The following is a 13,206-nucleotide window of genomic DNA, read 5'->3' as shown; positions in this document are numbered from 1 at the left end:
GTTAAAAATGATCAGTCATTTCTATTCCATGACTTTCAAATATTTTTAAACTGCCTGAAATTAGTATTTTTTCTTAAATCACCTTAAAACATCAGTTGTCTTTTACAGTTCTTACCATAGGATGATGAAGTGACAAATTCATCTATGAGTGTTTTTATGCTTAAAAACTGCAACATCTTTAGAGGCAACACTTGTATCGTACATTCTTTGAAAAAACATACATTAGACAATTAACAATAGTATAAACATCCTTAGTTTCTTGCAGGCAAGCATACTCACGGTAAATTGTGCAATATCATAGAGTGCTCCGAAATTTACCGGAGGTTTATACAGAGTAGATTAAAAGTCACTATTAGGTTGGTTCCTATCCCCTGTATACAACTAGCCCAGTGATCGAAAACGTGTGAAGGAAAACAAAAGCAATCTGTTCTTTATAGTATTTATATGTTCAGATGGCCTCTCATATGAAAAGAAGGTATCATCATGTTAAATTTGATGATGACGAATTTGAAACACCGGCGTTTGAGTTTTTAAACGACAAAGAAAGCAAATCTGGCGAAATGAAACATTCTGACGACGACATTCAGTTGGAAGATTCAGGGAATGGTAATACACATTTTCGCACACTTGCAACATATTTAGTACTTTAAAAATCTGCAGGACGAAGTGCTATATTTAAGATTTACAGGAAGGTCTAATTAGCAATTAGACAAAAAAAAATATATGTCTGTTTAAGGTTCAACTTGCATACATAAAATAAATACAGTCAGAGCTCAGACATAAACAAGTCGATTTTTGTTTTTGACTTAAAAAGAAGTCAAAACATGTATTTACTATAAAAATGTGTTTTCAATTTTAGGCTTATTCAAGTCAGAAAATGGCAGACTTGTTAAGGTCTATATATATATATATATACATGTATGTCGATGAAAAAACTTAATTTTACTTGGTGGCCAAAGTACACCACCTATGACCGCAAAAATCTGTCTGAGAGTTCACAAGGACTTGAGCTATCTACATTTAATTTATTTAATTGAATATCCTTACTAAACTAATGTGAGTTCGTGGTCTAGTGGTTAAGACCGATGGCTACAGAGCTGAAGGTCCCGAGTTTGATTCTCACTTGGGTGCTAAAGATATTAGCACATCAGAAGGGTAATTTTCACCCTCTCACACACATCTCTGGTACCCAGACTGGAGTTTAAACTAGAATGGGTAATTTGGGGGCCTCGGTTGGTCAAAGTTGTCCCTTACTTTGACCTGGAGATCAATCTTCTGATATCTCTCTGGTTTGTCTAGTTTCCACAGAGTGGCCTGGTGGTTCTCTCCGAGTACCTCAGCTTCCTCCACCATAATAACAGACTGCCCGGTGTCCTAGCACTCCCTTTGTGTTGGGTGGGGATTGATTGTCCTTGTAAAAATAATTGTCGTATAAACATACGTTAGTGACACATCTCCATTAATCCCGTTAGGGAGTGTACATGGATGCCACTGTACCCTCGCAGCTTTCGAGGGGTTCTTCGGATATCGGAGGCATTTACCAGTACATACATGTACATACATACTAAACACAGATGTTTTACCTCATTAAGTGTGGTTCCAGGTGGTAGCATTGTAAGGTTAATTAACATTATCTCCAATCTTTTAGACTCTCATTCATATTTTTCTTTAGAAGACAAAGCATTGTTTTTCAATGTTGTCATTATTTGATTTAGATGCATGACCTCTTTATAAATATGCGTGGGTCTTGAAGTTAACCAATTTTGAGAACTTCTCGACTTGTAGGAATCGACATTTGCATCTTTTTGATTCTGGACAATTATTTCTTGCTTAACAATATTTGACTTATTAAAGTCATATTTTGTCTTGCATTAAAGGGAGACAAATCCTAAAACTTACAAATTTAGACCCCTATGAGTCAAAAGCAGATTCAGACTTATTTATGTCTGAGCTCTGACTGAAATAGGGTAGGTAGGTCGGTATTTCCATTTTATTTCATTTTTTTATTTTAATTTTGTGTCATGATTTTGAGTCATCTGGTTGCGTTTTATTGTGATCTGAGTTGATAATGTGCAGAGTTTACCTGTATTTTTAATGATAAGATTATTCCCCTTTGTCATGTTTGTTTTTAGTTGGAAAAAAATGCCCACAAAGTGTCTATTACATTACTGGAGTCGCAAATTTCCTTAAAACAGCTGTCATATTTACGATAGTGAACATTAGGATGTACAAATGTATCAGGCAATGGATTTATGTTAATGGCAACACTAACCTCACTTTTGGCACAAGTTCAGTTTATTTTTCACTTTAGGCCAAATGAAAAAATATGTGTGGTTCCAGTAACCCGACCGACCCTAGTTAAAACCCCCGACCCTAGAACTTTTTTTTTATTTCTGAAAAATAAATTTTCAAACAATCAAATTTTGAGGATTGTGAATTAAAATAATTAAATTCATAGATTTCTGTCATTTGAATTTCCATCACAAGTATCTGTTGTGGCTAAAATGCAACAATTCATAACAGAATGCAACAATATTAACTAAAAACGTATCATGACTGTTAATTTTTACAACCAAACACATGTAAAAATGGTGGACTTCCGGTTGGGGCGTGTATAATACCGGAAACAATTTCGGTAAACACACGATTTTTTTCCGGATTTTGACATTCAAAAATAAAAATAAAAAAAAAAAAAAAAAAAAATTGCCGACCTACCGACCCTATTTTTTAAAAGTATGTAACTGGAACCACACATATATTTTTATTTGGCCTTACAAGGGAAACAAAAATACTTAGAGTCTGCGCTCAAAAATAGGGTAGGCCAGGTAACTGTAAACAGGCATATATTTTTTTTTTGGCCTTACCATGCTTACAGTACAATGCAGTATGGATCAATAGGCCTAGTGAATTCTAAATTATTATGATCCAGAAAGTTTACATTTTTTCTTTGACACCCCAAGCTTCCTGTAACAACTCTCAGAAAAAATAGTTAATCTAGCAAATTTTTAGATTTTATAATTGTTAAGGTAAAATTCCAACTGGGATTCTGTGTCTTAAGGGATTTTCTGATATGGCCCTAGCACTCTGAATTCCTAATCAAGCCTTTGGGGAGAGACTACTTTTGTAAATTATTCATATGAAACAAAAACATGAAGTTAATGTATGATGTACATCAAAAATCAAAAGAATTGTCACAATTGAATTTCTAATGACTTACATTGTACTTGGTTTAAGCAATCTTGACAATCATAAAAACTGGAATATTTTAAGTTTAAACAATTCTGTTTGGTTCCAATAAGTGAGAAATACGTCGTAACTACAATCCCCTTTCCTTTCATGAATGTGACCTACCGAGTTAGACTATTTACCGGATTTGTTATCACATAAGCAACACGACGGGTGCCACATGTGGAGCAGGATCTGCTTACCCTACCGGAGCACCTGAGATCACCCCAAGTTTTTGGTGGGGTTCGTGTTGTTTATTCTTTAGTTTTCTATGTTGTGTCATGTGTACTATTGTTTGTCTGTTTGTCTTTTTCATTTTTAGCAATGGCATTGTCAGTTTATTCTGATTTATGAAACTACAACTCCTGTGACTGTCCCTTTGGTATCTTTCTTCCCTCTTTTGCATACATAATAAAGTCAAGGGGAGACTATTCAAACCTTAAAAAGAAAATATAAATCTTAAAATTTGCCTAATTGAGGATATAATTACTTACATATATATATGCATCTTCATGTTATTAAAAATTACTTGTATTAGTATTAACCCTAACTGTCCATACACCTACAATTTACAGTGACTTATATATAATTATTAAATGACTTAATTAAAAAAAATCTTTGTTAAACAACTTTAATGACTTTCTTATTTCATTATACATTTGTATTTAAAACAAAATTAAATGTATCAAGAAAAAAACCCAACAACTTATGATTGGGCTGAATTCCTTTATCAGACAGCTGTGAATTCCTGAATGTCAGATGTCTTGAATAGTTTGACATTGTTTTATTTACATGATAAATATCTTTACTTTCAGAGAGTTCAGATGCTGGGTTATCTGATGAAGATGATGCCCCTGAGGATGTTAGTTTTAAAACAGGGAAGCAGACAGCTTTACAACAGATGAGGGATGCCATCAAGAACATAAATGCTGAGAAAATTAAAACTAAAGAAAAGAGAAGGAAGATAGATGAACAGTTTAAAGAACAAAAGGTATCTTACTGTGAAGATTATCAGATATTGCAATCATTCAGTTACACTTTTCTCTGGCACCCTTATTACACAAAAAACGATTATTAGCTAAATTGAAAAAGGACATCTGAAGCGCACAAAAATGAATACAAGTTAACAGGAAATGCCTAGCTATATGTATGAAACTTTATTTTTGAAAAGGCTTCTATTTATGGCATTTTTGAGACAATGACTTCATTTATTAAGACCAAAAAAGTGCATCATTGTGCATGGAGTCTATCATTTCATGCTAAACATGCTTGGGAGAAACACTACAATTGGGTGTCATTTGGAGCTATGTGATCAAAAAAGAAAATTTCTTTGAACTTTTTTTAATGCACATGCTGCAACAGAGGGGGCATTAAGTGATCCCCTTGTATGTCTGTTAGTCTGTACCTTCAAGGACTGCATGTATGTCTCAATATTGGTTTATGTTCTGCTATATCACTTAAGTTTGCTTGAACAAATTGTTCTCAAACTGAATATTTAAAAAAAAAAATACATCTAATAGATCATTAGCCAATTACCGATTTGATTCTATTATTACACACTGTTGAAACAAATTACTTCCCTTTGTCAATCGTAGACTGGTTCCATACCAGACAAAATAGGCTTTTGCCAATGCAAAGCATGAGGAATTGAAAGTGATGTATCGGCGGTTTAACTAATTTTTCATGCAAAATAATTTCAGATGTCAAAAGTATTCAGCTAAACAACAAATTAATGTAATTAAAAGATTTGAAAACCTTATAGATTACTCACATTATGCACAGGTCAATTTGCTCTCTCTGCTAGCTCTCGATTGTAAATAAAAATTAATGTCCCTCAAAAAGGGAGACAACAAAAATAAAGGTCTCTAATTATAGGGTCAATTACGGGAATTGGAAAATAGCCTATGTGGACCGATTTATTAAACCATTTTAGAATTTTAACTGTCTGTGAAAAAATTAATTTGTCTAATGTATAATATTCATTATTTTAGAAAAGAAAGATGGAAGAACTGAAGAATGCAAGACTACCTGAGGATTTCCTGGAAGGAATAGCAGAAAAGTTACCCAGTAGAACAAACAAGATAACTGAGAAAACTAATTCTAAATCTGATATTATAGAGAGAGCCAGTTTACAGGAAGATGGTAATAGTTTAATATTTATCATAGTTTTTACACCTGATTACCATTAATAAAATAAAAATACCTGATTATGCTTACATACTGTATATACCACTTGCTATAAGGAAAAGAAATTACAAATGCCAAAATTTAACATAACTAAGTTATGTGTTTTAATAATCAAAACTGTTAGATACATTCTAGTTACTACTATTCGATCTTAAATATATAGCAATCTATACAATCATTTTCTTTTTGATCCTACTGCTTGAAGTATTTTCTTAGATCAAGGACAGGGTGTGATAAAATGTACCTTAAAAGTGTTTATCAATGACACGGTCTTTAGTTTTCTATGTCGTGTTTTATGTTCTATTGTTTGTCTGTTTGTCTTATTTTTTTTTAGCCATGACATTGTCAGTTTATTTTAGACTAATGAGTTTGAATGTCCCTTTGGTATCCCTCACCTCTCTTTTTAGGTGGACAGTTCCTTACATATGTATATTATCTAAATGGTAAGGCAACAGTTCATATACTCTTTGCTTAGGCAGGCATCAATCTATATATCTTTAAATATAAGACATTAAGTAATATTGATTTTAATTTGTTTAGAGGATGAAGGTAGTTTTGCTGATACAGAAGATGATTTTGACCACAACCAAGACTTCATACCTTTTGAATCAAGCAGGTGAGTAGTCTATAGTTATTGAAGAGGAACTTACCTTAAAATTTAAAACAAATGGCTGTCAGGCCTTTCATCATACATTTGTCATATAATTATTCATCATCTCCAGTTAAAAGCACTAAGCCAATTAAATTTAGTTATATCAACTGATCTGTAACCATTTTTAACTTTCAACATGTTCAAGAGATTTATAAGGAAGATGAGGTCAGTAATCTCCCTTATATATGTTGTTAACATTGATTATTGATGAACTATTTTTTATCATCATTTCTGGGGTTGCATTTATTTGATATATTGTGTTATTTCATACCAATCTCCATTGATTATTTATAGGTCTGACGGAGTAGAGGTACAACCCATCAAAGAATATCAGAAGAAGACCACATCACTGGCCCTTACAGCTGCTGAGTTTAAATACAGACAATTATATGGCAGTAGAATACACAGAGAATCTAGTAAGTTTATCAATTAAAGTTGGACACAAATGTTAGATGGTATGAATACATGATGTGAATACTAAGAACTGTATGCAAATCAAAAAGACCAGTCAAAATCAAGAAAGTGTGAGAAAATAAGATATACTGTAAAATCAGAAACTATTGGGTGCATTAATTATTGCGATTATTGTGTCATTTTAGACTAAAGTGCGATTTTATTTTATGCAATATTGAGAAAAATCCTATTTAATTCACATAAAAATTAAGTATTAATTAATGCAATATCATAACACTGTCAAGAATGTCACATTTTTTGCAATAATAAAAACATTGCAATAATTTCTGAATTTACAGTAATACAATGTAAAGGGACAAAGAGTTTTGTCAGTCAGTCTAGGTTTCCAATGCAAGCTATCGAAGAATGTTAAAAGTTATGGAACTTAAAATTTCAAGAAATCAAATATGACTGAATGTTTTTTATAAGACATAATCTAATATGTTTGGTAATAACTTTTTGAATTATTTAGCTTTGTTTTCAAGAGCTGTGCATACTGATCATGTTGAAGGAGTTTAATTTTTTGAGAATACAGAGCCTTCTGGTTGTGCATTTTAAACATTCAACAAAGCCACGTTGTATGTATTATATTTACATCAAGATTAACTGTTATATGGAGATGCATTGTCTTCATGAATCAGACCAGTGTTATAAAAAACCCAGTACATAGCAAATAGCATTATCATGATTGAAAACATTCTAGTGCCCATCCAATAAAAGATACCATTCCTCAACAATATATAAAAGGTATTATTACCAAACCATCAAAATGTGTTATTGCTCAATCATTACACCTACTATTGCTCAACCATGAAAGGTACCATAGCTTAAAACTTCAAGGCTACATTGCATTAAAAGGAAAGTTAGAGTTACAGGATTATTAACTATCAGATTTAAGTCAATTTTCACATGTTGTATCATTACTTGAGTAAGCTTGCAAAGATTCACTAAAGATTTTACATAAATGGTGAAAGTAAAATAAATCTTCATTTTGTCATTGTAGACTTCTTGCAATTTGATAGAAGACAATTTTGGTCTCACCTGTGATGAAAGTCATAGAAAGTGAAACATTTTAGGAATAACAATCTGGCGTTAGCATTGGCTTTAACTTTTTGCATTTTAAGCTTATTATAATTATATATATCTTTTTATAGGCAAATCAAAAATGGCAAAAAGAGAGAAAAAGAAAGCAAATAGATGAAGATGAAAAGGATATATATAAACATTGAGGAAGATGAAGCTGTACAGCTCCAAGACTGATGACAACAGATGGTAGTGGACTTTGACATTGACACAAATTATGATTTTCTCAGATTTGCATGAATGCAATTATGATTCTTAAGTTAATGTTAAAATGTATAATTATGATACACTTTGAAACCATTCACCTGTAAATATTTGTAGTATAATTGTGAATAAATAATGTTGTAATATCATGAATTGTTTGTGTAAAATATTTGTTCTCATCAAAATCTCTTTAGTATTGCTTCTTCTGTGAATCCCAACATATTCTAATCAATAATATTCCAATGTGGGCCAGTGATTATCTTGAAGAAAGTTTTGTTCTGACCAAAACAAGTTCAAAACATGAATACTTCCTATATAAAAATAAGATATGTGTGGTATGATTGTCAACTAGACAGCTTTCCACAAAAACACGATTATACAGAAACGAACTACTATAGCAAACCGTACAGCATACAACAATGAGCAAACCACATACTGCATGGTCAGCTATAAAAGTCCTGAAATAGCAACTGTATAACAATTCAAATGAGAAAATTAACAGCCTAATTTATGCACAAAATAATGATTGAAGAACAAATATGATGCACAACTGCAAACAACAATCACTGAATTACAGGCTTCTGAGTTGGGACAGGCAAATACTTCTCCTGTACTGCTTGACAGATGTTTGTACAAACTTTTACAGAATCTAATGCATACGCTTGCAAAAGCTATTTCATTTCCAGATCAAAATTATTTTTTGGGATCAACTTTGGCATGACATTGACTTAGTTAAATATCTTCAGTACACATTTGTATCAGCTTCATATTAACAACTTATCAGTACTGTATATTCAGAAGTTATTGTGTGTATTTATTATTGGAATTTTGTCATTCTAAACATAAATACAAATTTAATTTTTGCAAATTGAGAAAAATCCTGTTTAATTTATATACAAAATTTCAAAATGAGAGTTTAAATTATTGCAATTATAATCCTGTCCCAATTTTTACAATAATTAAAATATCAGAATAATTTCTGTAATTTACAGTATTTAAATTTTCATCACAATGTACACATTATTTGTATAAATTCAAATTATAGTTGAGGGGGGGAAGGACTTTTTGCAAATCAAAGATTTTTGTTTTATTTTGGGGAGGAGCTATCATTTTGTAAGTTTTGTGTTCAGTACCTGAAGTTGAAGAATAATAATACCATCATACATGTAAATAACAAATCACCTTGTCTGTATTTCTTACTAAATTCCATCTAGCTTGGACTCTATTTAACAGATAGATGAAACTTTACACAATTAAAGAAAACTTCTGGAGGATGATATTCTCCCTGCCCAATATGTTTCGGGGAAAGAGGTGGATTGTATTAATAGTATACTGTCATATCAGGTTATCCTTATGTGATTGGTTCGCTCAAAGGTTTTGTTATTTAATGTTTACATTCAAAATGATGCACCATGTCATTTGTCATTTGTAGTTAAAAAAAAAAAGAATCTTTCAGAGACTCCAACATTACTGAACCAATTAAATCCAAACTTCATATTGTTGAACATGTCTCAAGTCCAGATTTTCAATTATATTTTGGTACTTAAATCAACATAGCCACCATAGCTTGAAATAAAACGGAGAGATTAAAATTAATGCAGATTGTGGTTCAATATCTAAAAATCATCATTGATATGGAAAATACATGGGCAAAACATCTACAATTTCTACCAAAAAAAATATCAAATGACTCCTTCAAAGCTGCCAACCTCTACAATGTATATGAGGGAAATCTCTGTTTGAAAAATTAATACAGCTGGATGGAAGAATATTTCTCTGGTAAAAACTAATGATTTATTTGATATCATATGAGAGGGATTCCAGATATAGATGACAATTTTACAAAAACCTGTCCCATTTTCCCCGATGTGACCTACCAAAGTATACTTTATCATCACGGGGTTTGTACTAACATGATCAACACGACTGGTGCCACATGTGGAAAAGATTTGCTAACCCTTCTGAAACACGCCTAGTTTTTGGCTTACCCTTCTGAAACACCCCCAATTTTGAGCTTACCCTTCTGAAACACCCCAGGTTTTAGCTTACCTTTCTGAAACATCCCCAGTTTTGGACTTACTCTTCTGAAACACCCCCAGTTTTTAGCTTTCCCTTCTGAAACACCCCAGATTTGGCTTACCTTTCTGAAATACCCCCAGTTTTGGACTTACTCTTCTGAAACATCCCCAGTTTTTGGCTTACTCTTCTCAAACACCCCCAATTTTTAGCTTATCTTCTGAAACACCCCCAGTTTTTGGCTTACTCTTCTGAAACACCCCAGTTTTTAGCTTCCCCCTCTGAAACACGCCCAGTTTTTGGCTTACCCTTCTGAAACACCCCCAATTTTTAGCTTACCCTTCTGAAACACCCCAGGTTTTAGCTTACCTTTCTGAAACATCCCCAGTTTTTGGCTTACTCTTCTGAAACACCCCTAGTTTTTGACTTACCCTTCTGAAACACCCCCAGTTTTTAGCTTACGTTTCTGAAACACCCCCAGTATTTAGCTTACCCTTCTGAAACACCCCCATTTTTTATCGTATCCTTCTGAAACACCCCAGGTTTTGGCTTACACTTCTGAAACACCCTCAGTTTTTAGCTTACCCTTCTGAAACACCCCCAGTTTTTATGCAGTTAAGCTGCATTATGCGAGCGCCCTCGATTTGTGTTCTACCCAATAAATGCTGAAATAAAATTGAGAATGGAAATGGGGAATGCGTCAAAGAGACAACAACCCAACCATATAAAAAACAACAGCAGAGGGTCACCAACAGGTCTTCAATGTAGCGAGAAATTCCCGCACCCGGAGGCGTCCTTCAGCTGGCCCCTAAACAAATATATACTAGTCCAGTGATAATGAACGCCATACTAATTTCCAAATTGTACACAAGAAACTAAAATTAAAATACTTGCCATTGTTATTATCTAGCTCGCTACTATGTTATATATAACTAATTGAACACTTTTTTAATACTTTTTATTGGTACGCACTGAAACCCGGACCGGACCGGACTCCGGACCCGGACTTTGGTATGAAACCCGGACCCGGACCAGGACTGACCGCCGGACCCGGACTGAATGCCGGACCCGGACTGTGGTTTTTTTAACCACTTTGATTTTTTTAAGATTACTGTCATATAATAAGTTACAGTATATATAAATTAAAAACAATCCACATTCCGAGCGTAAAATTGAACAAAAAAGAGTAAATTAAGTAAGAAAGAGATATATAATAATTCCTTTGTCGTTATTGTTTTATGGAAATTAATAAAATCTTTTTATTATCAATGAAAGCAAATTAAAATTTTTTCATAGGAAGAGTAAAGCGCAATAGTTTGAAACATTTGAGGTTATATTTTTTGTGTATTGTTTTCTTCTTCTAGACATTAAGGGAAAAATAGAATTCCTACTTTTCTAAATGATTCGCTGGTGTGTTTATATTTCTCTAACGGAAACTGTATAAATAGATTTTGAAATTATTCGGACTTTTCTGTCTTATGACTTTTAAAATGTCTTACGTCTATAAATAAGGTTAATTTCTTCCTCTTCATAAACATTTATCGAAATTTACGAATTTAGTCTAAACTTGTGCTTTAGAAATTGACATAAAAAATAGAATATTATTCTAGGGTAAAATTCTTTCTGGAAAGGAGTCAAAATTGTCAAAAATTGTCTATAACTTATGTTTTCAATTGTCATTTGTAAATGGAGACAAATTTGTATGGTTAGATAACGTAAAAAAAATTTGAATGAATGTGGCTTAACATATTTTGAATTCACAAACTTTTATTAATTTGAATTGGCTACGTCTTACAGTTAGTATAGAAACCTAAAAGATCAAGTTGAACAGAATTGGCACTTACTGTTAGAAGAAAGTATTTAAAGATAATTTTAGTTCTGAAGCTTATTTAGATATTTTTGATAACCAAAATCTTGTAGAATTTTGCAGATTTAGAACGACGAATCATAAATTACCCATTGAAGCTGGTAGATGGTTAAACACCAGCAGACAAATAGAAACTGTATTCTGTGTAAAAACAATGAACTTTATTTTGGAATGCCAATTTTTTTAAAAGGAGAGGGAAAATTACATAGAAAAGTATAGCTACACAAAGCCAAATATTTTAAAGTATAAATTATTAATGTCATCAAAAAAGAAGGTAAAGTTGATTAAACTCTGCAGATTTATCAAAACTATAAATAAATCTGTGTGAACTCCTGGCTTTATCTAGTGTGACGCCACCCCTATTAATTATTTTTGTAACATGTCTTGTACAAATTGTATTTATTGAATATTGTATATATTGTAAATATGTATTTCTCTGTATACCTTTCGATCTTTCATTTGCGCCGATTGTGCACCGGTAAATTGCAGGTGAATGTCACTTTCTATTCATCAATATAATTGTCAACTAGTATCATAAGAATTCCTATGATCTCTTATTGTTCTTCCGAATTCTTATGATATCTTATTGTTCCTCCGAACTCTTATGATATCTTATTGTTCCTCCAAATTCTTATATCTTATTGTTCCTCAGAATTCTTATGACTTTTTATTGTTCCTTCGAATTCTTATGCCTTTTGATTGTTCATCCGAATTCTTATGATCTCTTGCTCTTCCTCAGAAGCCTTGTGACTTTTTATTGTTCCTTCGAGTTATTATAATCTCTAAGACTTATATTGTTCCTCCGAATTCTTACGACTTTTAATTGTTTCTCTAAATTCTTATGATCTCTAATACTGTTCCTCAGAATAAATTATTGACAAAGGTTTACACTCGCTTTAGGATATTGGTTTAATTGAAAGAAAAAGAAAAAAGAAGCCACAACCAGGAATTACTTACAAAATACATTACATTAAGGCTATTGGTAATTCAGTGTTTAAATAAGGGAGCTACCATTTGATTTTATTTTACTCAAAACTCCTGTCCTGCCTTTTTTTTCAAATTTCATGTTATTTTAATTACTCCATTTTTTTCTGCCGTGAAATAATAATAATAAAAAAGATTTACTTGCTCATTTGATTGTCATCACAAAGTCTATTAAAATAATTCAACAATCCAATGTTTCACGCAAAAGGTGTCAAATACTACACTAGCAATCATAATCAAGCATGTATATAAGTTAGATTTAAAGGGGCATTAGCTCCGAGATATAATGAAATAATAAATAAAAATGTTCAATAAAGTGAAATAATTTTATTTCAGCAGCCATTGTCAAAATAAACTAAGATACATCGCTTATGAATTATTCACTCGTAATCTCCGTATCAGTAGTATTCCTTTGGTAAGATATACAGAAATAATCTTGTGTTATATATAATGAGTGGCAAAAGTTTACAAGGCCGTATACGTTAACCGGATGGTACTCTGAATAAAATCTTCTGCGGCTCCTCATTGGATGATA

At 32.2% G+C, this 13,206-nt stretch overlaps 1 protein-coding gene across 1 annotated transcript; it reads left to right on the top strand.

Annotated features, from left to right (window-relative positions):
* The first annotated feature begins 360 nt into the window (after positions 1 to 360).
* LOC143056045 (uncharacterized) lies at positions 361 to 7,953 on the top strand. Its single transcript, XM_076229120.1, has 6 exons — positions 361 to 606; positions 4,041 to 4,216; positions 5,217 to 5,367; positions 5,953 to 6,028; positions 6,359 to 6,480; positions 7,672 to 7,953. Exons 1-6 carry the CDS (start codon positions 453 to 455, stop codon positions 7,716 to 7,718), a joined length of 726 nt encoding a protein of 241 aa, XP_076085235.1. The 5' UTR covers positions 361 to 452; the 3' UTR covers positions 7,719 to 7,953.
* The last annotated feature ends 5,253 nt before the right edge of the window (positions 7,954 to 13,206 follow it).

Source organism: Mytilus galloprovincialis, chromosome 13 (genome assembly GCF_965363235.1).
Source record: "Mytilus galloprovincialis chromosome 13, xbMytGall1.hap1.1, whole genome shotgun sequence".
Lineage (NCBI taxonomy): Eukaryota > Metazoa > Mollusca > Bivalvia > Mytilida > Mytilidae > Mytilus > Mytilus galloprovincialis.
Note: the sequence above shows the minus strand (reverse complement) of the source record. Positions and strands in the feature narration are given on the sequence as shown.

Bases quoted from the DNA above. Each gene is read 5' to 3' on its own strand.
- LOC143056045 (XM_076229120.1), top strand. From the start codon at position 453: ATGGCCTCTCATATGAAAAGAAGGTATCATCATGTTAAATTTGATGAT. The intron at 607-4,040 runs GTAATACACATT...CTTTACTTTCAG, and splicing joins GTTGGAAGATTCAGGGAATG to AGAGTTCAGATGCTGGGTTA. The intron at 6,029-6,358 runs GTGAGTAGTCTA...GATTATTTATAG, and splicing joins ATACCTTTTGAATCAAGCAG to GTCTGACGGAGTAGAGGTAC.